A 24,775-nucleotide genomic window follows, 5' to 3' on the forward strand; every position below is an offset into this window, starting at 1 on the left:
TTTGTTCTTCATATATATGAATATTCAAAGATTCCTTGTTATTGACTTTTATAACAATTGCATTGTGGTTGGAAAAATACTTTATATGATTTTGATCTTTGTAAATTTATTGAGACCGCTGCTTGGTCTAATATGTGGTTTATTCTAGGGAACGTTTCATCCACAACTGAGAACTCACTATTCTTGTTAACACTTGTTGGATTATGTGATTCACATTCCCTTCTTCTTACTATTTTTCTCTCTAACTTTTCTGTTCCTTCTTATATTGAGGAATTCCTCTCATGTAGAACTTTCATTTCTACCTTTAATTTTGGTAGTGTTATCTTCATAAATTTTTGAGTTTCTGTTGTGAGAATACACCATCTTTTAAAAATTATATTATCTTTTTTAATTGACCCTTCTATCAATATATATCTTTATTTCCTCTTTTAACAATTTTTGACTCACCGTTCACTTGTCTAATAATAATCTCATTTGATTATAAGTAGTATAGAATATAGAATGTTTTGCATACTTTCACTTTCATCCTAATCGTGGCTTTGAATGAACATTGGTCTTTTGTAAACATTAAACAGCTTAATCATGTTTTCTTAACATTAATTTCATTTTGTGCATGTTTTTAGGGTTTAATTCACAAATAATTAAGCAATTAATTATAGAAAAGAACTTACTTTGGTAATTTTGACATTTGCTTTTGTATGTCTTGTGAATTTTGTTCCTTGATTCTTCTTTTACATCTTCCTTTTGTGTTAACTTATTATTTGTTTGTTGTATGAATTTTATTCTTATCTCCTTTACAATTAATTTTCTTAGTGGTTTATTATTCAGGGTTCTCCATAGGAACAGAACTACTAGGTTGTGTGTGTCTGTGTGTGCTTGTGTAAATATAATACAGAGGATGAGACAGGAGAGACAGAGACCAAGAGACAGGAAGTTCTACTATCAGAATTTGAATCTAGCCACCATGGAGACTGGCAAATGTAATAGGTAGTGTGACCTCCTGGTAAAGAGCCAGGAATGACTGACAGTGCAATAGTTCACAAGTCTGGGGTCACAGCATGAGACCCAAGAGCAAACTGTGCAATCAGTCCAAAGGTGCTCTATTGGAGAGTCCTCTGTCATGCAGAGAGCTGGTGTTGGTGCTATATTCAGGTCATCAGTGGATGGGGTGAAGCTCATCTGTATTATTGAAGTCAATTTGCCTCACCCAGTGCTCACTTGTTTAAATGTTAATATTTTGTAAAAACACCTACGTTTTTTTTCCAGCTTTCTTTTCTTTGTGACATAATACCTGAGAAAATCAACTTAAAGAAGGAAAGATTTTTTCTGGCTCATGTTTTCAGGGTTTTGGTCCATGTGTGGCTCTCTCTAGAGTTTCTGGTCCTGTGGAGAGGCAGTGCATCATGGTGGAAGGGCTCGGTGGAGCAAAGCTGCTCACCCCATGGCAGCCAGGGTGCAAAGACGGGGAAGACACCGTGGAAGAATAAATGATTCAAAGGATGCCCCAAGTGACCCACCTCTTCCAATAGGCCCCACCTCCTAAAGTTTCCACCACCACCCAATATCTCCATCAACTGGGAATCAAACCTTCAACATACCTGCCTGTGGGATACAATCCAGATCTTTCTACCAAATTGCCTACCAAATTGACAAATAAAAATTACACAACAATCATCTATCCTTTATCCACTTAGTACTTACACACATCACTTTACAACATACTTAACCTGAAAAATAATAGCAAAGGCATTCATCTATGTAAAATATTACTGTCCTGAGTACAACCCCAAACATATGGATCTTTCCATATTAGAGGATACAAAGCAATTGGATAAAGTTCACTCCTATTCTTCACATCCCATATCTAAAGTTAACAGTATAGGACTTTAATAATGTGTTAGCTTTTTGTAGCTGTGACTAAAACACCTAACAAGATTTTAGGCTTATGGTTTCAGAGGTTCAGTCCATGGTCAGTCAACTTTATTGCTCTGAGACTGAAGTGAGTCAGAATACCATGGCAGGTGTGACAGAGGAAAGCTTCGCAGTTTACAACACTTGGGAAGTAGAGAAAGAGTGACAGGAACGGTACCGGGTCATGACATAATCCCCAAGGGCACATCCCCAAAATCTGCCTCCTCCAGCTGTGTCCATCTACCCACAGTTACCAACTAAAAGTTCATTCAAATTATTAATCCACTAAATGGATTAATCCACTGATGAGGTTATAGCCGACGTAATCCAGTCTTTTCACCACTGAACACTGAGGCATTGCATAACACATGCGGCCATTCCTACATAAAAACTATAACAAATTCTGTGATCTGAAGCCAACACATTCAATGGTTCATGATAATGTCATAAGTGAGGGAAGAGAATACATTTTGATAAACGTGTACATTCATTAAAAATGAGGAAATTACTCATGATAATGACAATGTTTATTTCTTCCACTGGTTATGTTTCCATAACTAGTAGTCATAGTACCTACTTCCACTATCCACTTTTTTTACTCCCTTTGTATTCAGCAAGAAATTGTGCTGGCCATGGGTCTCTACTTGATGGGTTAATCTAAATCTCTTCTCTGAAAGGATCTGGGACATTCATAACCCATCATGAATTGAGTTGCTATAGTCTTTCATTGCACTTAATCATTGAGAATAATAATAATAGACTCCAAAGTATCTCTTGTATTTGAGATATTATCTTCTATTATGAAATAGTAGTCTAGTGTCTGCACATTAGCCAGGATAAATTGAAACCAGAACTGTAAACCAGAACTGTAAATCTGTTGAGTCATTCTTGTTTGTTTGGGATGGTGTGTTCCCTTGGTTTTTCATATTGCTTTTCTTTGGTGGCTGACCCAGAGGTGATATGCAGCAAACTTATAATTCAACAGCCGCCTTGTGTATCTCCTGGTCAAACATTCCTCCAATCATTGATATCACTCCCATTTCCACCCATTGAGTCCTGGAACCATGAATCCTGGCAAATAGAGAAAGAAGAACCATGTTTTGACTGATTCAGAGTTTATACAGCCTCCTGGAGAACTTTGCTGTACTTCAAAATATTGCACCAGTTGAAATTATAACTGAGACTTCAAAAGCCTTGAAGCCATTGTTTCAAGTCAACTGCTTCAAGATGATGGGAGACATAATTCACTAGTAAAGTCCAGGATCCTGCAGCCATTTCCCCACTTCTTTTCTGTTAAATGAATTATTTGGTCAGAATCGTTACTGTGTGGAATACCATGGTGGTGTTTGTATGGCTTTCTATAATTCATGAATGGTAGTTCTGATAGAAGTATTAAGTACAAAAGGCAAAGTTTAATACACAGTGTCTTTTCTAGTAATAACAAAATGCTAGCCTCTGATGATGATTCAAGTAATTAACTTTCTACCAGATAACTGGCCGATCACTTCAAGCATGGTACTATGTCCTGTACTCAGGGTTGCTCTCAGCTGCTGGTAGATTCAGCATTCAGCAATGGCTGTTAGGCCATCTTTGGTTTGAGGAAGTCAAACCAAATGCTTGTATATACTTCCTATTCATAAAGCTCCATCTCTACCACTGAGAGAACTTTAGTCATTATCCCATGGGACAATAGCAGAAGTGATGGCTGAGAGGCTGACAGGTATCCACAGAATGAATTATCCTACCCACTTGATTATTAAATCTGCCCAGTCTGTAAATACCCTTTTCATGGACATTGGCAGTAGGCCTACTATGTTCCAGGTTTTCATGTATTTGGAAGGTCTGTCCACAGAACTCACCTCCAAGTTTCTTTCTTATCAATATTTCAATCATATTTCTCTCATCTCTTACTCCACTAACAAACCACATCCTAAAGCCTGGGAATTGGTATATTATTTTGTACTTGGCTATTTCTTCTTCCAAACAAAATGTACTATATGTACTGCCCAAAGAACTGATCACTGAGTGGAAGTTCCTTAACCATTTTCAATCAGGGATATCCCATAGAAAGATATGAAAAGGAAAATCGATTTCTCTCTCTCTGTTTCTCTTTTCCCTTAAACTGAGGCATCCATATCTCTCACTTTGTACTTCAGAGATACTGGTTCTCAGGACCTTGGTCTCCCAGACATTCACTAGAGACACCTTGACCCCATCTTCTTAGCCTGTCTGGTTCTCCAACTTGCAGACAGAACAACAAAGTCCTTCTTGGCTTCCATAAACACATGAGCCCATATCCATAACAAACCTCTTATCTATCAATATATGCTGTTGACTCTGTTTCAGGATAGCCCTGAATAATAGAGCAGAATTTAGTAATAATAATTTAATGTTCAATTTGGATATTAAAATAAAAATTTTTATCATATTTTTTCATTTCTCTACTCTTCTAAGATTCGTCATAAAACAATGATGTACTATTAAATCAGAGTATGCGTTTTCATTGAAGGTTTTAGAGATACATAAATCTTGCACCTCAAATGAATTAATATGCCTGTTGGACTAAGACATTTTGTACAACCAACATTCTCATGTACTAATTTTCAAAGGGATGAAATAACCAGATTACTAAAAATATGGAAGACAAATAAAAGCAGTTTTACTATATTTATAAATATAATTTTCAGATTAGTTAAAAATTACTATGCAGAACCAATGATACCATACATTTTTCTTTATGCAAATGCCTTGAAATTGTTTGTTTCCCATCCAGTCTTTATTCTGAGTTCTACTGTCTATTGCAACTTCCCTAATTTTTTACCCCAGTCTGCACTCACTTATCTCCTTGCTCACTTTTCACAACTTCAATTATGTTCATGCCTCAGTGCTTTGAACTTTGCATTCCCATGAGAAATGCCCTTAATCCATTCCAATTTTTTCTGAAATGTTAGCACCTCGTGTCTCCGCCCCTGCCCACTTGTTTAAAACACTCATTTTCCACTCACCACATGGACTGTCCCCTTATCCTGCATCATTCTTCATAGACCTTGTGAACCCTTGCCGGCTGTATTTGTTAACTCATTTCTTATTTACCTTGCCCAACTAGAATGTATTTTCCATGATGGCAATGACTTTATTTTTTGTGTTCAAACATGTTCATCAGTAATTGAATAGATGTCTATTTCATTGTAGATTCTCAACAAATATTTATCAAATAAATCAAAAAATGAATAAAGCTTTGAGTTCAACTGTACTCAATCCAGCTTTCTCTCCCCTTCACAAGGTCCATAATTTTGGTATCTAATTCCATCCAGATGGCCAAGATTTCCTTCTGTGTAATTATAAAACACAATACCTCTTGTGGAAATTGTATAACTCTTCATTTACAATATACCATTGAATGACCTTTTGGGACTTGGTACTAATTAGAGATTCAGAGCAAAAAATAGTGATATGGGTTCTGAAGAGAATCATCCTGTCTTTCAAGGCTACTGATTCAGGGTAGCCTTTTAAAATTTCCCTGGACAATGTATGTTTCTGTTAAACGTCCCTTAGTGTAGGCTTAATCCCCTCAGACAACATGTAGAGGTTAATTCTACACTAGAAAGAAGACTAATTCTCCTATAATAAAGACTATGAGAAGGTAGGGAGTCAATGTCTCCAGCATCACTAGGGTCCTCCCACATATCTCCATTCCAGATTTCAGGATCCCATTTCTTCACAATCAATACCATCACCATTATCGTAGATAAACTGCTTTTCCAGAAGTTCAATTTGTTTCTTGTGTCAACCACTCACAGAATTGCCTTGGCTTCAAAGATCTCAGCACTCCAGCTACAGGGCATAAGGGTGTCTTTCAGGACATACAAGGAAGATCACAGACTATTTGTTCAGTCAAGGTCATAATTTAAATACATGAACTCTTCATATTTTTCCTGTACTTTCTCCAGTAACATGAGGAATAACTATTCAATTTCATCATATTCAACAGTTTGACAAAAATTTCAAAAGAATCATAGAGATGGTATCTTAGTTTGTTTGTACTGCTCTCACAAAATGCCTTTGATGTGATCTTTTACAAGGAATTGGAATTCTTTCATCTACATTTTTGAAGGGTGGAAAATCTGTAATCTAGTTGCAAAGAAATTTAATTCCTGGTGAGGTCTGGTTCCTCATAAGGCAACTTTTGCTAAAATTTTACATGGTGTGAAGATGTTATTGTTTGGATATGAAGTTTCCCCCAGAAACTCCTGTGCTAAGACAGGAATGTTCACTGGTGAAATGACGGGGTTGTGAGAGCTGTAGTCTCCTCATTTCATCCTAGTGTGAATGGACCAGGTGGTACCTGTAGGCAAGGATGTGGGGGGGCATGATTAGAAGAGGGTGGCCACTGGGGTAGATCCTGGATGGGTTCATCTCCCTAAAACCCTTTCTCTCTTCTGTTTCCTGGCCATTGTGTCCTGAGTAGCTCCCCTCTGCCAAGCCCTTCCACCATGATGTGCTGCCTCATGGACCCAGAACAATAGAGTCAGTCCACCATGGACTTACCCTCTGGAGTCATGAACCAAAATAAACCTTCCCTCTTCTAGGTTGTTCTTGTCAAGTGTTTCACTCACGGTTATGTGAAGAAGACTGACACAGAAGGTAAGAGAGGAAGGCAGCTGCATTCTCACAAGACAGGATAGCAGAGGCCTACGTTCTCTCTGTGGAAGGCAAAGAAGCTGAAAAGGTCGAGCACTTCCCTGGTTCCCCTTCACAGGGCACTGCACTTATCCTAGGGATGTGGCTTAATCACCCAATAAATATAGTCACTTCTTAAAGGATTCACATCTTAATATCATAACATTGAACTTTTAGTCACAGAATTTGGGTGGATACACACATTTGAAGAGCCCATCCTATTTAGATTCTTCATTTTAGTGTTTTATTGGTGATACTTGTGTATCTTTATTGCTAGATAATATAAACTCCCAGGCTCTCTTTACTATGGACTATACTGACATTTGGGCTCAGCAGTTAGAGACCCAATGCTAGAAACCTACAAACCAGATTGGAAAGCTAATTCTTAAGAGTTTATTCTTCTAGAAACAATTTTACTACTAAAATTCGGTTGAGCCAGATTCCCACGATGATCAGAACTAATAGAATACACACACACACACACACACACACACACACTTTCTACACATATGTACATGATACATGTATACTATAAGGAATTTGATTATGTGATTATGAAGTCTCAGAAGTTCAAATCTGCAACTGGGAATTATGCTCAAGCCCTGGGAGAGATGATCATTGCCCAGTTTTAGTATTTCCAAAGAAGCTTCAAAGGTACATAATTTCTTTACTCTTATATAGTTATATCCTGAAAATAATAATGCTTTTGTCACAAAAATGTTTATGTATTTTTGATTACTAACATGAGTCTGTAATTAATTTTATGCATTTTTCCATGCTGTGTAGGAAAAATGAAGATGTTACAAATAAAAATCCAATAATACTCACTTTTAAATTTACCTATGTGTTTACTTTCATCAGTTTTCTTGCTTTTGTATATTAAAATAAACCTATTGACCTTAAGGGAAATATAGACTCCCATAGAGTAATACTTGGGGACTTTAGCAGCCTACTTTCAACAATAGTAAGGTCATCCAGACAGATTATAAGCAAAAAACACATCAGACTTAAACACACTCTAGACCAAATAAATTAAATATATGGATGCAGAACATTGCATCCAAAAGCTACATCAAGCAGCTACAGAGCAATCTTAAGAAACATTCTCCTGGATAGATCATATCATATGCCACAGAACCAAGACTTACCAATTTTTTTAAAAATTGAAGTCACATTAAATATCTTTTCTGACCACAATGCAATGAAAAGGAAATGAAAATCAACAAAATCTTTGAAGATGATACAAATATATGAAGGTTAAACAGCCTACTTTTGACTAACAGGGAGATGAAAGAAATCAAGGTGGAAATTTGACAAATTTTTGAAATAAATGAAAATGGAGAATCGTAATACCAAAACCTATGGGATACAACAAAAGTAGAATTTAGAGGAATGTTTGTAATAAAAAAAATTTTTTTACACTAAAAAGGACCTCAAATAAACAACCTTTCGAATTTAAAGAAATTTGAAAAATGATGACAAACTGAATCAGAAAGCAGAAGAAAGAACCAATGAGGATCGGAGCAGAAATACATGAAATCGATAGAAAAATACAATGCAAAAGATCAGCAGAGTGAAAAGCTGGTTCTTCGACAAATCTTTAGCTAGAATAACTAATAAAAAGAGCGAGAAGATTCAAATAAATAAGAAAGAAGGGAAAAGGGTGATATCACAATTGACACCACAGAAATACAAAGACAGAGAGTATCAGGAACAATTATTTGCAAACAAATCTCATAACTTAGAGAAATGGACACACTCCTAGATATATACACAAGCCAAATGTGAAAAAACAGAAAATCTGAAGCATTTAATAAAAGGAATGATATGGGATCAGTAATAAAAATATTGAATAAAATATTAAATAAATATCAAAACAGGCCCACTGACTGGTAGTGGGACCAAAGGTAGAAAGCAGAAACAGCAAGATAAACTATAGTATTACAGATCAAATGACTGAGCAGGTGGTTACAGGAATTCCATTCAACATCAGAATACACATTCTTTTCAGCAGCTCATGGAATTGTCTTCAAAATACATCTTATTTTAGGCCATAGAATAAGTCATAACAAATATAAAAAAAACATTTCTTACATATCTTATCATATTACAACAGAATGAAATTAGAAATACTATACAAATATGGAGATTGAATAATACATTTTTGAATGATCAGTGGGTCATCAAAAATAGGGGGTTTTTAAATATAAATAGAAGGTAAATAAATGGAAGCATTATATGTCAGGGTCTGTGGGATATAGCAAAGACTGTTCTAAGAGGGAATTTTATAGTTGTGAGTGCATACATTAAAATTAGAGATAAATAACCTAATGATATAGTTCAATATCTTAGAAAAACAAGAACCCTAAACCAAGAGAAGTAAAGAAATAATAAAGAGTGGAGCTGCATTTAATGAAATAAAGACTAAAAGAATGATGCATGGACATTGATGTGGCTGTGTTACTACAGTGTGCTAATTTTAAGTCCTTTTAAACCGAGGAGTGGGATAACAGAATCCAAAGGTGGGTTGTTCTAAGTTTTCTGAGGATTCTCCACACTGCTTTCCAGAGTGGCTGTGCTAATCTTCAACTCCACCAGCAGTGTAAAAGTGTGCCTTTTTCCCCACATCCATGCCAACATCTATTATTGTTTGTGTTCTTGATAATAGCCATTCTCATTGGAGTAAGATGAACTCTTAGAGTTGTTTTAATTTGCATTTCTCTAATTACTTGGGATGTTGAACACTTTTTCATATATTTATTAATTGCCTGTATATCTTCTTCTGTAAAGTATCTGTCCAATTCCTTGACCAACTTATTGATTGGGTTCTTTGTATTTTTGGTGTAAAGTTTTGTAAGTTCTTTATAAATTTTGGAGATTAATGCTCTATCTGAAGTGCTTGAGGAAAAGCTAGATTGTGGAACCAACCTAGGTGCCCTTCAACCAATGAATGGATAAAGAAGCTGTGGTATATATGCATAATGGAATAGTATTGGGCCTCAAAGAAGAGTAATATTATGACATTTGCAGATAAATGGATGGAATTGAAGAATATCATGCTAAGTGAAATAAACCAATCCCAAAAAACCAAAGACATATGTTTTCCCTGATAAGTGGATGATGATATATAATGAGGGTTGGGGAGTTGGGGGTAAGAGAAGAATGGAGGAACTTTAGATTACATAAAGGGAAATGAGAGGGAGGAGTGGGGTATGAAAAATTGTGGAATGAGACAGACATCATTACACTATGTACACGTATGATTACATAAATGGTATGAATCTACATCATTCACAACCATAAAATGAAAAGATGTAGCCCATTTGTGTACAAAGAATTGAAATGCAGTCTGTAAAAATAAAAAATTAATTTAAAAAAAGAATGATATATAGGATTAATGAAGCAAAGAGTTTTTTCCTTTAAAAGAAACAAAATTGATGTAACCTTAGACAATTTAATCAAAAGAAACAGAAAAAATTAAAACTAATAAAATTTTGGAGGAAAAATGATATTAAAAAAGACAGTTCTGAATTGCTGAGGATCATGAGGACTATTTTCAAATCTTGTATTCCAATAAATGAGAAAATCTAGAGGATATGATTAAAATTCTAGACACACATGATCTACTAAAATAGAACCAACAAGATATAAGAAAACCTAAATAGAGTAATAACAAGCAATGAAGTTGGATCAGGAATAAATAGTCTCCCAACAAGGTAAATCCAGGATTAGATGGACTTACAGCTAAATTTTACAAGATCTTTAAAACAGAACTAATACCAATGTTCTCAAACTATTTGAAGAAATAGAAAGGTAAGGATGTTTCAACACTCATTCTAAAAAGTCTGAATCAGCCTGATACCAAAACTGGTAAGGGTAGAACAAAAGAGAAAATTGAAGATCAACATGATTAATGAACATGCATGCAAAAATCCTCAGTAAAATACTTTCAAACTGAATTCAACAACACATTAAATTTGGTTTTATTCTAGGACCACAAGGGTGGTATATATGCAAACCAGTAAGCACATATACCACAGAAATAGAATCAAGGATAAAAATCACATGATCCTCTTAGAAGATATACAAAAATCTTCAACAAAATTCAACATCCTTTATGATAAAATCTTGAAGAAACTAGGTTTGGAAGGACCTACCTTGAAGCAATAAAGTGTATATAACAAAACAATTCTTCTGTATAGGGGAAAAACTGAAAGCTTTTCCTCTAAAATCAGGTAGAAGACAAGGTCACCTACTCTCACCAGTTCTATTCAACATGGTATTTGAAATTTTAGCCAGAGAAATTAGAAACAGAAAGAAGTAAAAGGGATACAAATAGGAAAGGAAGAATGCTAAAACCCAGTTTGTAGATGATGTGATCTTAAACTTACAAGACCTTAAGGACTTCAGTGAAAGACATTTCGATCTGATAAACAAGTTGAGCAAAGCAGAATACAAAATCATTATATAATAATAGTGACTGTAATACATCATTCTCTTTAGTAGATAGATCATGCAGACATAAAGTCAACAAAGTTACTTCTGAGTTCATCTATACTCCAGATCAATGAATGGAATAAGCATCTGCAGAATATTTCATCCAAAAATAGGTTTTCTATACACCAATAATGAACCTGATAAGAGATAAATCAAGAAAATAATTCCTTTGGCAATAGTTTACAGAAACAAACCTAACCAAGGAGCTAAAAGACGTCTATAGTGAGATTACAGAACAATGAAGAAAGAAATTGAAGAAGAGACTAGCAAATGGGATGGCCTCCCATGTTTGTAGGTAGCAGAACTGATTCTGTTAATAGGCCATATCACAGAAATCCATGTCCAGATTCAGAGCATCTTCCATCAAAATGACATGCCAGGTGTGGTAGCACATACTCCTGATCCCAGCTACTTGGGAGTCTAAGGTGAGAAACTCACAAGTTCAAGGTGAGCCTGGGCAACTCAGTGAGACTATGTCTTAAGATATAAAATATTGTGTGTATACACATACATTCACACACATGTATACACACATACATACACACACATGTACACACACACGAATACACACACATATACACAAACATACACACATGTATACACACATACACACATGTATACACACATACACACACACATGTACACACACACACATGTATACACACATACATACACACACAGAAAAGATCACTTTGCTATATAGAAGAATTCAATCATGATATTTTCAGGAAAATGGATGGCACTGGAGATTGTCCTGTCAACTAAAAGTAAACTAGAGTCAGAAAGACAGTTATAGTGTGTTTTCTCCCATATGTCAGACCTGAGACAGAAAAAAAAAAAAAAGTAGAAAGTAGAGGGAGACAATTGTAAAATAGGAAGGGGATCAGGGTCATAGTGGAATGGAAGCTAAAGAAGATAATTGGATTTGAAATTATCAAAATACGTTCTGTGCATGTATGAATGTGCCCAGTGAGACTCATTATTCCATATAATTGACATACAGATTCCATCTCACTCTGGTCAGAATGGCAATTATGAAGAATACAAATAACAATAAATGTTGGTGAAGATGTATGGACAAAGGTACACTCACACATTGCAAATTGGTGCAACCACTATGGAAAGCAGTATGGAGATTCCTCAGAAAACCTGGAATGGAACTACCATTCAACCCAGCTATCCCACTCCTCTGTTTATACCCAAAGGACTTAAAATCAGCATACTACAGTGATGCAGTTACATTAATGTTTATAGCAGCTCAATGCACAAAAGCTAAATTATGGAACTAGGCTAGGGGCCCTTCAACAGATGAATGGATAAAGAAAATATGGTATATATACACCATGAAATATTACACAGCTTTTAAAAAGAATGAAATTATGGCATTTGCTGATAAATGGAACTGGAGAATATCATGCTAAGTGAAACAAGCCAATACCAAAAAAGCAAAGGCCAAGTGTTCTTGCAGATATGTGAATGCTAACTCTCAATCCAAGTTCATTGGATTAGACAAAGGGAAAGAAGGGAAGGGAGGAGGAAAAGGAAGAGGAACAAGCATAGAATGAATTGTATATGACTTTCCTATGTTCAAATATGAGTACACAACCAGAAGAAAGGGAAGTTGTACTCTCTGTATGTATAATAAGTCATAATATGTCATGTGCAACTAAAAGGAACAAATAAAAATAAATGGAAATGTTAAGGAAAAATAAAACAATTTCATTCACAATAATTACAAAATAAAATACCCAGGAGTAAATTAAAACAAAGAATTTTTTCTTTAGAATGAAAATTATAAAACACTGATGAAAAACAGGACAGAAAAATCAAGAAACATTTTATGTGAAGGATTGGAAGAATTCGTATTGTTAAAATGTCTGTATTACCCAAAGCAGTCCACAGATTCAATGCAATTCTTTTCAAAATACCAATTGCATTCTTCAAAGAACTAGGAAAAGCAATTCTAAAAGTTTTAGGGAACCAGAATAAAACCCAGATAGACAAAACCATCGAGAACCACAAAGAGTGGAGCAGAAAACCTTAAATTACCTGACTGGGAAATAAACTGCAGAACTTTGGTACTCAGTGTGGTAATAAATGCAGGCATGTATACTGATGGAACAAAATAGTCTAGAAGTAAACCCACACATCTACAGACACAGTGATGCTCGGATCACTCACTGGGGAAAGCAGTTTTTTCAATACATGGTACTGGAAAATTTGTTTATCTACATGCACAATGGTGAAGCCAGACCAGGGACTTCTCAGTGTTTTCAAAATCAATTTAAAATGCATTAACTATTTAGATGAAATTCCTGAAACTATCAAACTACTTGGGAAAAAAAATAGGGGAAATGCTTCGATATATTGAAATGGGCAAAGATGTTTATTGGAGAAGACTCTCAATGCACAGGAAACATAAGCAAAATAGACAAAGGAGATTACATCCAAGTAAAACGTTTGGGCTATTGGGGTAGGAAGGATAATAGGGTGAAACAGATTTTATTACCTCATGTACCTATGACTGCATGACTAATGTGATCCTAGAATATGTATAATCAGAAAAATGAGAAATTGTACTCCATTTTTGTATGATCTGTAAAAATGAATAAGTGCATTCTATTGTCATGTACAAGTAGTTAGAAAATTTAAAATGCAATCATAAAAAAGTTACTATGCACAAAGAAAGCAATAAACAGACTGAAGAGACACACTGGAAACGGATGGAGATAGTTGAAAACTGTACACTTGAACGGGAGTTGATATGAGAAGTGAGAAGCAAATTCAGATTTCAAGAGGAAAGAAAAAGGAAATGTAATTGAAAAAAAACAAGAGAGGAAAGAGGGAAAGGGGGAGAGGAGGAAGGTAGGAAAGAAGGAAGGACAAATAACCTTATTAAAAAGTGTAAAATAGACCTAAATTGACATTTCTGAAAAAAAGAAGATACAAATGGTCAAGCAGTACACACACACGCACGCGCACACACACACACACACACCCACACACGCAAATCCTCAAAATCACTAATAATCAGGGAAATGCTAATTAAAACCACAGTTTCTGGAGAAGGGGCTCCTGTTCACTGTTGCTGGGAATGACATTAGACAGCCAGGATGCGAACCTGTATGGAGAGTCCTTATGAAATGTAGACTAGAACGACCACATGATCCTGCAATCTCCCTGCTGAGAATGAATCCCCAGGAAATGGAATCTGCATGTCAAAGAGATGTCCGCCCTCCTGTGCCTGCAGCACCATGGACAGTAGCTAAGGGATGGAAGCAACCTGAGTGTCCATCAAATGAGATAGATAAAGAAAACGTGGCACATACACAACAAGGATACTAGTCAGTCATAAAAGAGAATGGACACCTGTCATTTGTGACTGAACCAAGGGTCATTGTGTTAAATGAAATAAACCAGGCTTCAAAGATATTTATGTTGTCCCCCATATGTGGAAGGTTGAAAATTTGTTCTCATTGAAGTTGAGAATTGAATAGTGGTTACCAGAAGCTGGGGACAGTAGGGAGGAAGAAGAGATGGGGAAAGTGTGACCATTGGGCATTAATTTACAGTTACAGAGGAGCAAGAAGTTCTGGTGTGCATTACATAATAAAGTGAACATAGATAACACGTACTGTGCATGTCATGATGGCAGAAGAAAGAAATACTAAAGTTTTAGCACAGGAAAATGATGAATGTTTGAAGAGACAGGTATGTTTTACCTGATTTTAAAATTATACAACACATGCACACATAGAAACATCTCATAGTACTTAATTTAAGATCTAAAATTTTATATTATCATTTATCAGTTAAAAATAAATGCAAAATAAAAACGTACTAACCAGCTTGGTCCCTATAGGCAGTTTAATTGCTTCTTCCTTAGTAAACTACTTTACTATCAGGAGGTATATAGTTAGTCTCACAGGAGAAATCTCCAGAGATCTCCAAATCCCCATAATTTCTTTCCAGATCTTTATGTATTTGCCCATGAAATCCCAAAGACTCAAGAGGAATACACCATCTTTGGTATGCCATGGTCACCGGGCACCATTTTGTCCTCTGGTCATCATCTTCAGGACTTCTTCTGACCTGAGGATTTGCTATGACCGTCAACCATAGTCAGGAGAAAAACTCAAAAGTAAAAGTCACATTAAGTGAAATAAACCAAACTTGGTTGAATATTTCACAAGGGGAAGCAAGAATGAAATAAGGAATTAAAAAGGGGGAATCTCTAGCAAATAGAAGGGAGAACAGTGGAGTAGAGGAAGGGGAGGGAGGAGGAGTGGGAAAAGGAAGGAAATGACCAATTGTGCTCTGTGCATGTCTGAATATATCAGAATGAATTCTTCTTTTATGTATGATTATCGTGTACAGATTAAAAAATCAATAAGTAAACAGAAGGAAGAACAGAAGAGAAAGGGGATCAGCAGGAAGAAAGAAAGGAGGGTACGTGGAAGTGCTGGGAATGAAAATAAAGCAAACTATTAATTGCGTTTATGAACAGGTCCAAAGGAACTGACTCTTGAGTATAATAACTACCCTGCACTAATAAAAAGAAACAAACAGATTCAAATCACATCTGCTGACTTTTAAATGATGACCCCTTCACAGCATGTGTTACAGACTTCTCTTGTTATTTACAGATATTAGCCATGAATTGTGTCGGAGAAACAATCTTTTATGTTTATTTTACCCATAAGGAGGAGGTAAGTGCACCTTCCAAAGGAGCAGAAAAAGTTAAGGGTAAATGCAGAACCTGATCCATGTTAATGTCTTCTCCATTCTTTCCCTCCCTTAGAGAAGTCAGAACCTATGGACCAGGACTTGAGAGAGACACATCCTCTAATTGCATGTATGCGATATTCCATTGATGATATTGTTTTTCAGACTGACTCTTCTGAATTGACTCCTTCTACTTTTCTACCGAACTGACAAACTTTTACAACACATGAACATTTTAGTTGGAAGTGTAATTATGCAAAAGAAGTAGACATAGTAAGCGATTATATATACTAGACAACTCTATCTACCATGAGATACTTATGAAAAAGGAACACTTTCAAGCTACATCTAAAATGGTGAGTGAATTCAGGTATGAATGTCAAATATCTATCCTAAGGATTTTAGTGATTTATAGGACAGTTCATATCCCACAATGCAAGCAAGCAAGATAGGCAATGCTTTGGGAGGCTAAGTGTAACACTATCTGGATCACTATACACTTGGATCTCATCAGAGGTTAAAAAACAAACAACCCAGAACAATAAAATGGTCCTTCTTTAAAGTTCTAGAGGAATTAAACAGCTCTGAACTTCATTTGAGTTCTTTCACCATAGTCTCAGGCTTATTCTTGGGGACCTGGCTTTAATTGTGAATCTTTGTTTTTTTTTTTTTTTTTTTTTTTTTTTTTTTTTTGCGGTGCTGGGGATTGAACCCAGGGCCTTGTGCTTGCAAGGCAAGCACTCTACCAACTGAGCTATCTCCCCAGCCCCTAACTGTGAATCTTGAGTGTCATAACAGGCACAAAATTTTAGAGCATCACGTAACTTCTCAAACCTTCAGTGTACTTATTGAAAAAGTAAGAATTGTATTATATGCTAACTACCTTGCACTTGTGCACACAAGCATAATTTATATGCAAATCTCTTATCATTTGCTGTAGAATATAGCACATTATAGAAGTGATCGTGTTTGTTAACATTTTCAAACAAAATATCTTCATGGAGCAGACTTATAAACGGAAGCTATCAAAGTCTGAGGAGAAAAATGGTAATACTAGTTAGTTTTGGATGAATATCCTTTAAAAGATTTTAATTCATGTAAAGAAATTGAAAATATGGTTACTATACAAGTATATATTCTATTAAAACATTGTATAGCATTGATCTTGCTACCAAAAGAGATCATTAAGTGAGCTAGAGACAGTACATAAACTGGGAATTTTCAACCCTGGGTCTGTGTGATGTAGCTATGAAATGACAGTGTGAGAGAAAGAATGAGTTTTAAGAATCATAGACTCTTTGGGTATAAGCCATGGAGTGGGATAACTGGGTCAAATGGTGGTTCTACTCCAGATTTTCTGAGGAATCTCCACACTGCTTTCCATAATGGTTACACCATTTTTCATTGCTGAATGTTTTCTCTGGTATGCAGATGCTAATTCACAATAAGGGGGAGATAGGGAAGAATAGAGTTACTTTATATTAGGTAAAGGGGAGTGAAGGGAGGGAAGGGGTTTGGGGTAGGAATGCTAGTAAAGTGAAACAGACATTATTACCTCATGTACATATATGACTGCATGACTGATGTGATCCTTCAATATGTATACAGAAAAATGAGAGATTACATCCCATTTATGTATGATCTATCAAAATGTATAAATACGGGAGCTGGGGTTGTGACTCAGTGGTAGTGTGATCTCCTAGCATACATGAGGCCCTGAGTTTGATTCTCAGCACCACAAAAACATAAAATAAAGGTATCGCGTTCACCTACCAAAAAAAATTAATTAAGTAAATAAATATTTTTAAAAATGTCTAAATGTATTCTACTATCATGTACAACAAATTAGAAATAATGAAAAATAAAAAAAAACAAGTTTGGCAATTAAAAAGATAATAGACTAAATAGCTAAAATATGTATTTCAAGGAAGAAATTTCTAGTAAGATTGGCCCACATGATATTGTAGTAGCAGTATTTATATGGTTGGAGTAAAGACAGCCTGAGAAACACTGGAGGGCAGAGAATCTCACTGGTCCAGTACAGAAGGAAGGGATATTTGTGGAGAGAAGTTTCAACCCAAACTCCAGACTCATCATGCATATTGGTCAAACCCATATAAAGACATGATCCCAACCCAAAAACAACACAATGACTAGCACCCATGAGGCTGTGCTGCAAACCCAGTGATTTATTGTCCTTTGGTTACTACCTTCTATAATCCTCACAGTTAGGTCTCATGACTTTCTTCTAATATTACTTTCACAAAGCAAGTCTGATTACTGCCATCTTGCAGATGGAAACAGGATCTCAGGTGAGCTGGTCTTGGCCCAGTGACTTCTGTGTGATCGGTGGTAAGTCTGATGTGAATCTCTTCAGAAATCTAAGCTGGAGATATGACTTCTCTCACAATTCCCTCTGCAGGTCAAACACGCTCCCACCATGCCGGTTGCCCCACCACATCTACCATTCATGGAGAGGCTAGTTTAAGAGACAAACCCTTCTTCAACATAGTCAAAAGTCTATTTTCTGCCATCACAGTCAATGTGTGTAGAAGGGCTGGTGATAATAAGCATGAGACTGAGACTATGGGGGAAAGGTGGAAATGGAATTCAGATCTTGTTAATTCATTTCAGGTCATTTTTCAATGAAAAAGGGATCATTTCACTATTCTAGGTTTTTGGTTTCTTTGTTTGTTTTTGTTTTGGATTTTTTTTTCTTGTTTCTTTTGCCCCCAGTGAGGAGAGATAAACACTAAATGAATAAGATGAAATAATCACAGAATCAACGACTCAGTTCACTGTGAAATCTCAAACCCTGAGTTTGAACCAGAAAAGAAAAAAAAGGCAATTGTAAATTTAGTAAATTTTTTTTATTTAAATTCAGTTTAGACTGTTAGATAGAGGAATCACTTGGCATGGGTTAAATGTTGGCATAGGTCCAGAGCAGAGATTGTCAATTAATACTTGTACTATGAATAATGACTCAACTTCTTTTGGTGAATAATTTACATGAATATAACAAGCAAACTCATTCTTGAGAGGAGAGTGTGTCCACACATCTGAAGTGTCTACAGCACTTCTTGACAAGTGAGCAACATGCAAGTGTCAGCTTACACTGACGCTCAGGAGAAGTGAACTAGAAGATAGATTCATTTACACCAATTTAGAATTAGGTACATGATCCATTATTATTTCTTATATTAAAAAGTATATAACACTGTACATATTTAAAGTACTAAATTTGGTAGTGAAGTCCATTATTTTTCTGGAGAATCTCAAAGTACAAGCTGTTGCCACAATGAAAGAATATCTTGCACTTACATTTTCCCATCAGTTGAATTCCTTTGTCATTTTTTTCCCTTTCTTTCTCATGACTATAGAAGATCAAGTGATTCTCAAACAACATTGATGGAGAACAGGACAGAAGTGACGGAGTTCATCCTGCTGGGACTGACCAGTGACCCAGGTCTGCTGCTTCCCCTCTTTCTGACGTTCCTGCTCATCTACACCATCACTCTGGTAGGGAACCTGGGGATGATCCTGTTGATCATCTTGGACTCCCGTCTTCACACTCCCATGTACTTCTTCCTTGGCAACCTGTCTCTGGTGGACTTTGGTTACTCTTCTGCTGTCACTCCCATGGTCATGGGAGGACTCCTTCTTGGAAATGAGGACATCTCCTACAATTCTTGTGTTGCTCAGATGTTCTTTATTACAGGTTTTGTTACTGCAGAAAATTACCTCTTAACCTCAATGGCCTATGATCGCTATGCAGCAGTGTGCAAGCCCCTGCACTACACCACCACCATGACAACAAACGTGTGTGCATATCTGGTCATAACCTGCTATGTCTGTGGTTTCCTGAATGCCTCCATCTACACTGGGAACATATTCAGTCTCTCCTTCTGTCTATCCAACGTGGTCCATCATTTTTCCTGTGATATTCCAGCAGTCATGGCTCTCTCTTGCTCTGATAGACATGTTTGTGAGCTGGTTCTAATTTATGCAGCCACCTTCAATATCTGTTTTGCTTTCCTAGTAATCTGGATATCTTATGCATTCATTTTTATCAGCATCCTAAAGATGCACTCTGGTGCAGGACATCAGAAGGCTCTGTCCACCTGTGCCTCCCACTTGACTGCAGTCTCCATTTTCTATGGGACTCTAATCTTCATGTACCTACAGCCCAGCTCCAGCCACTCCATGGACACAGACAAAATGGCCTCTGTGTTCTATACTATTGTGATTCCCATGTTGAACCCTGTGGTGTATAGCCTGAGGAACAAGGAGGTCAAGAGTGCATTCACAAAGATCATTTTGGAAGGAAAATAATTTTTAGGATTTTCATTTTAAATTTTGGGATTTATAACACTTGTATCAATTCCCCTCCCATCTTTTTCATGTAATTTGTCATAAATGAAAACTCACACTAAATTCAAATTACTGCAATGATACCTTTACATCTGCAAAAGTCTTCTATCTGGAGAAAAGGAAACACATCTAGAAACACAATCCCTACATGAGAATGTGCATGATATCTTGGCATTTTCTTGTGAGAACCTTTTTGGAGATATTGATTATTCAGTCATTTTCCATCTGATTATTTCCACCCATGTCCCTATGAATGTGTGTTAAATAACTGCATAAAAAGTCAGTGAATGGAAATACACATGCATGTGTCACATGTCTGTGATGAATTTGCCAGAATTAATTGTTGTGTGTCTGGGAGGGCGATTACATTTTTGTATTTATCTGACTGGATTAGGAATATCCAGATCATCAGTAAAACATTTTCTAGTTGTTTGTGAGCATGTTTCCAAAAAGGAAGTACTGTCTGAATCAGCAGAGTTAATGAAGGACCTCATCCTCAGTATGAGTGACCATCATTCAATACATGAAGAGCTCATTTGAATACAAGAGAATGGCATTAAAGGACGGATTCTCTCTCTCTTGCTCTCCTTGTCTCCTTGCATTTAGGCCTCATATTTCTCACTCTGGACCTCAGAGTTAATGGCTCTCAGGTTCCTGGTCTTCCAGACACAGAGTGGATGTATCTTGTCTCCCTCTCCTCAGTGTTCCTGGTTCTCCAGCTTTCAGACAGAACCTCATGGGGGAGTCTTAACTTCTATAATCACATGAGTTTATATTCATAATAAATCTCCTCTTATTCATATATATATATATATATATATATGTATGTACATATATATATACACACACACACACACACAATTGACCCTGTTTCACTGGAGAACCCTGAGTAAAAAACGAGGGTTTAAAAATCATAATTTAATATTTAATTAGAATATTAAATGCAAATACGTATCTAATATTTTTTTCTTTCTAGACTACACTAAGAGTCCTCATTTGAGAAAAAAACATGATCTCTTATAAAGTGAAAACGTGATTCTTTAAACTTATAACTAAACAAACATGAATCAGGCACCTCAAGCGAATTAGCATTTCTGTTTGAGACATTTTGTACAGCCAACACGAGCTAATTTTGAAAATGAAAAAATAACCTGATTACCAAAAATATAGAGGGAAAATATAAGCACTTTTAATATATTCATGTATTACTATGAGTTTTCAAATTACTTAAAATGTATCCTGGGAAACCAATATTACTGTCATTTTTCTGCAGAAGCTTAGAGATACTTAATGCTGCCCATCCATTCTTTATTAATTGGAGTTATATTCTCTGATGGCACTTCCCCACTCTTGGGCCGCATTCCATACACATTTATTCCTTTGCTGCTTTTTCACAAGTCCGATCATGCATCTGCCTCAGGGCTTTGCACTCTCTGTTCCCTGTGAGGAATACTCGATCCATTCAGAACTTTTCTGAACAGGACCCTGTCATGTGCCCTCTCCTGTGCTCCTTTAAAAAGTATTTACTTTTATTACACTATAGAAACTGTGTCTTGATCCCTTCATTTTTCACAGACCCTGTGAATCTTTACCTACTATGTGTTACATACAAAAAGAAAGAGTAGATTTTTTACAAAATTCAAAGAGGATCAGCAGGTGAGGTGCCCTTGCTTGGTGTGAAGACAAGCAGACACATTGCTCTTGCTTTACTTACAAGGGATATCTCTATATATCCCCAGCACTGAATCCCTAGCCTGCCATTTGAGATTAAACGTTTCTGAATTTCTTACATTTCATCCCTCTTTTTGGCTTGGAAATGCCTTCCTAATAATCCTAGCATGTTTGATATTTCTTGCTCACTAGGTCCAAACACAAAATAAGGTTAATGGAATGGGTCAGTATGGTGTTTAGAAAGGAAATCTTCTCAAGGTCCCTGAGGTTTAAATTACCACATCTGCCTGAGGAGATGAAATACCACTGATGTAGAGCATTGATGGCATAGATCTGTTCTTTCCAAGTAAAACCTAATTGTTTCTGGTGGTCTTCATTTGCAGGAGTAAAAGAAAAAATGATGAATCAAATAGTTGCATCCTAGATACCAGTAACTATGAATGCACATCAGGAATGGTAGTTGCAATTGGCTTCCAAATCTGATTAATCTCACTCTAATTCACTGTTATTCTCCATTGTCCATCTGTCTACTCACTCTTATTCTTTAATGATCAGTAGCTAAGTTGCTGGGTCTGTGTGGGACTTAGCACTCACACAACTTGTAGGTCCTTGATGGAGACCCCGCTCTCTGTAATCCTTCAAGAAATCTAGTATTGTTTCTGGTTTACTATTTCCAAAAGAGAGGCCATTCCAATGGTTTCTACTTGATCTTTATCCTCCTAATAGCCATCACTTCATAAGTCAGAGATGATGAGGCTACAGAGTATAACTATTCCAAAGATGAACTTTGGAACTGTGGCAAAAACCACAGAATGGAATTGCAGTTCCACTGGGCCAAGTGTGAGTGGGACCTGACCTTAAATTCCAGTAATAACCTGACCTCCAGGTAGCTTTACTCTTACTGGTATGCCACACTGCGATTTTTGTGTGTGGTCTTCCAGTAGGGGTAGTTAATACACATTGTTGAGTAGTTCCAAAAATCTTGTAGTTTCTACAAGATTACCAGTTATCTTGGTAAAAGATCATTGAAACTTTGGGAACAGCTAGCAGATAGATCAGCAGGGCAATATTTGACTACTTTGGGACCTTTGCATATAAACTCACTGGACTGTAGAAGTTGATATACAGCCTCTGACTGTGTGTCTTACAGTGCAGGAAGATTTTTTCACTTCACCTAAAATTTCTGCCCATACATATCTAATTAGAATTTATATGCTTAGTTTTCATTTCACTTCCCTAAACTCTGTGGTGATCTAGTCAATGCTATGATTGCCTAAGTCATGTTATTCTTACTTCCGTTTTGAATCTGCTGTTCATTATGGAAATCACGCCCATCTTTGTTTTGCCTGTTGAGAGCTGGTAGTTGGCCCCAACCACACCAGGATTCAATCACTCCCGTTATTTTAAAGTCTCCCAATTCGGTAACATCGTTTCCTAGTTTTTGATTTGTCCTGCAGAGAAGTGTAATCATAGAGTTCTCCAAAGTCTCTTGGGCTCCCCTCAAAAAATTATTTCTCTCAGTTGTGGTAAAAAGAATGTTGTTCTCACCATCCATGGTGGTTAAGTAGGTTTAAAATAATAAGTCCACTCTAAGTCCAGTTTCCAGTAGGCTTTTAATTCCTTCATGTACACTAAGTCAAAGTGTGCCAGGAATTTTTAGTTCACATAGGGTTCAATACATTTTGTTAATGCATCAGTCAAATAAACAGCTTGTATGAGACCCTTCTAATTTCTTGAAACACAAAATTTAATGCAGGATCTATTATTTGTGGGCCTTTATTAGTTATTTTGGCCTGATTTAGCTTTCTCTTCTTTTACAAAGTCCACATCATTTATTTATCTTCCCATGTGTGTGCACAAGATTTCTTAGTGTATGAACTAGAAAACTGTGGTAGTTTATTTGTGGGTGAACACACCTCCTTATATATAATATATGTATAATATTATATGTTTAGTAGATTTCTAGGACTTGAGAACTAGAAGTAAAGAGAAATGGGGATGGGTCCTAAGGAGACTCATTCTTGTCTGGCAGGTCTACTGCATCAGAGCAGCCTATTAAAATTTCTGTGAGCAATGCAGGATTAGTTCCCTCAGACGGAGTATGGAGTTGTTTCTGTTAGGGTTAGAAAAGTTAATTCTACTTACAAAGTGGACTCATCAGAATTTAGGGGGTCGATATCTCCAGCTTCATCAGGGTCATTCTGAATATCTCCCTGCCAGTTTTCAAGATAATATACCCTCACAAATAATATTTCAACTTTTATGGTAGACAAACTGCTAGGTAAGGAATTTTGCTTTTATTTCAATTAGCTACTCACAGGATTGAATTTGTCCCAGTAGTCTCAGCACAGTGGATGCAGGACATGAGCCTCTTTTAGGACAGGTTTAGAAGCATCCAGGTATTTTATTTAGTGTTAAGAATGGTAATTCAAAATCCTGAGCTCGTGTGATTTTCTTCCACTTTCTCTATCAACATTAGGAATAACTAGCAATTCCAGTATTCTCTTTAGTTCAAAAGTATCACAAACCTAGTGTCTTGGACCATTTGTGTTGCTATAGCAACATTACTTAAATGTGATCATTTATAAGAAATGAAAATCTATTATTGTATAACTCTCATGGATGGGAGATCCTAGGTGAGGATGGCAGGAGATTTGGAGTCTGGTGATGTCCTGTTCCTCATAAGTCACCTCTTTGCTATCATTTCCCATGGTGAGAGGGAGCAAAGTAATTCTGTTACCATCTCAAGTGATGGAACAGGAAAATGCTGTGTCCTCATATAGTGATTCAGAAAGGAAGAGTCCTAGAAGTTTTTGTCAAGTCTTTCTATAAGCATACTAATCCAACCTTGGGAACAAAGCTTATTCACTTCCAAACAGACTTAGTCTCCTCCGAAAGGCACTATGACTTAATGTGAGCA

The 24,775-nt window shown here is 36.3% G+C and overlaps 1 protein-coding gene across 1 annotated transcript; it reads left to right on the forward strand.

Moving 5' to 3' along the window:
• The first annotated feature begins 19,221 nt into the window (after positions 1-19,221).
• LOC124960355 (olfactory receptor 5B3-like) lies at positions 19,222-20,145 on the forward strand. The gene has a single exon (XM_047519087.1). It carries the CDS (start codon positions 19,222-19,224, stop codon positions 20,143-20,145), a length of 924 nt encoding a protein of 307 aa, XP_047375043.1.
• The last annotated feature ends 4,630 nt before the right edge of the window (positions 20,146-24,775 follow it).

Source organism: Sciurus carolinensis, chromosome 11 (genome assembly GCF_902686445.1).
Source record: "Sciurus carolinensis chromosome 11, mSciCar1.2, whole genome shotgun sequence".
Lineage (NCBI taxonomy): Eukaryota > Metazoa > Chordata > Mammalia > Rodentia > Sciuridae > Sciurus > Sciurus carolinensis.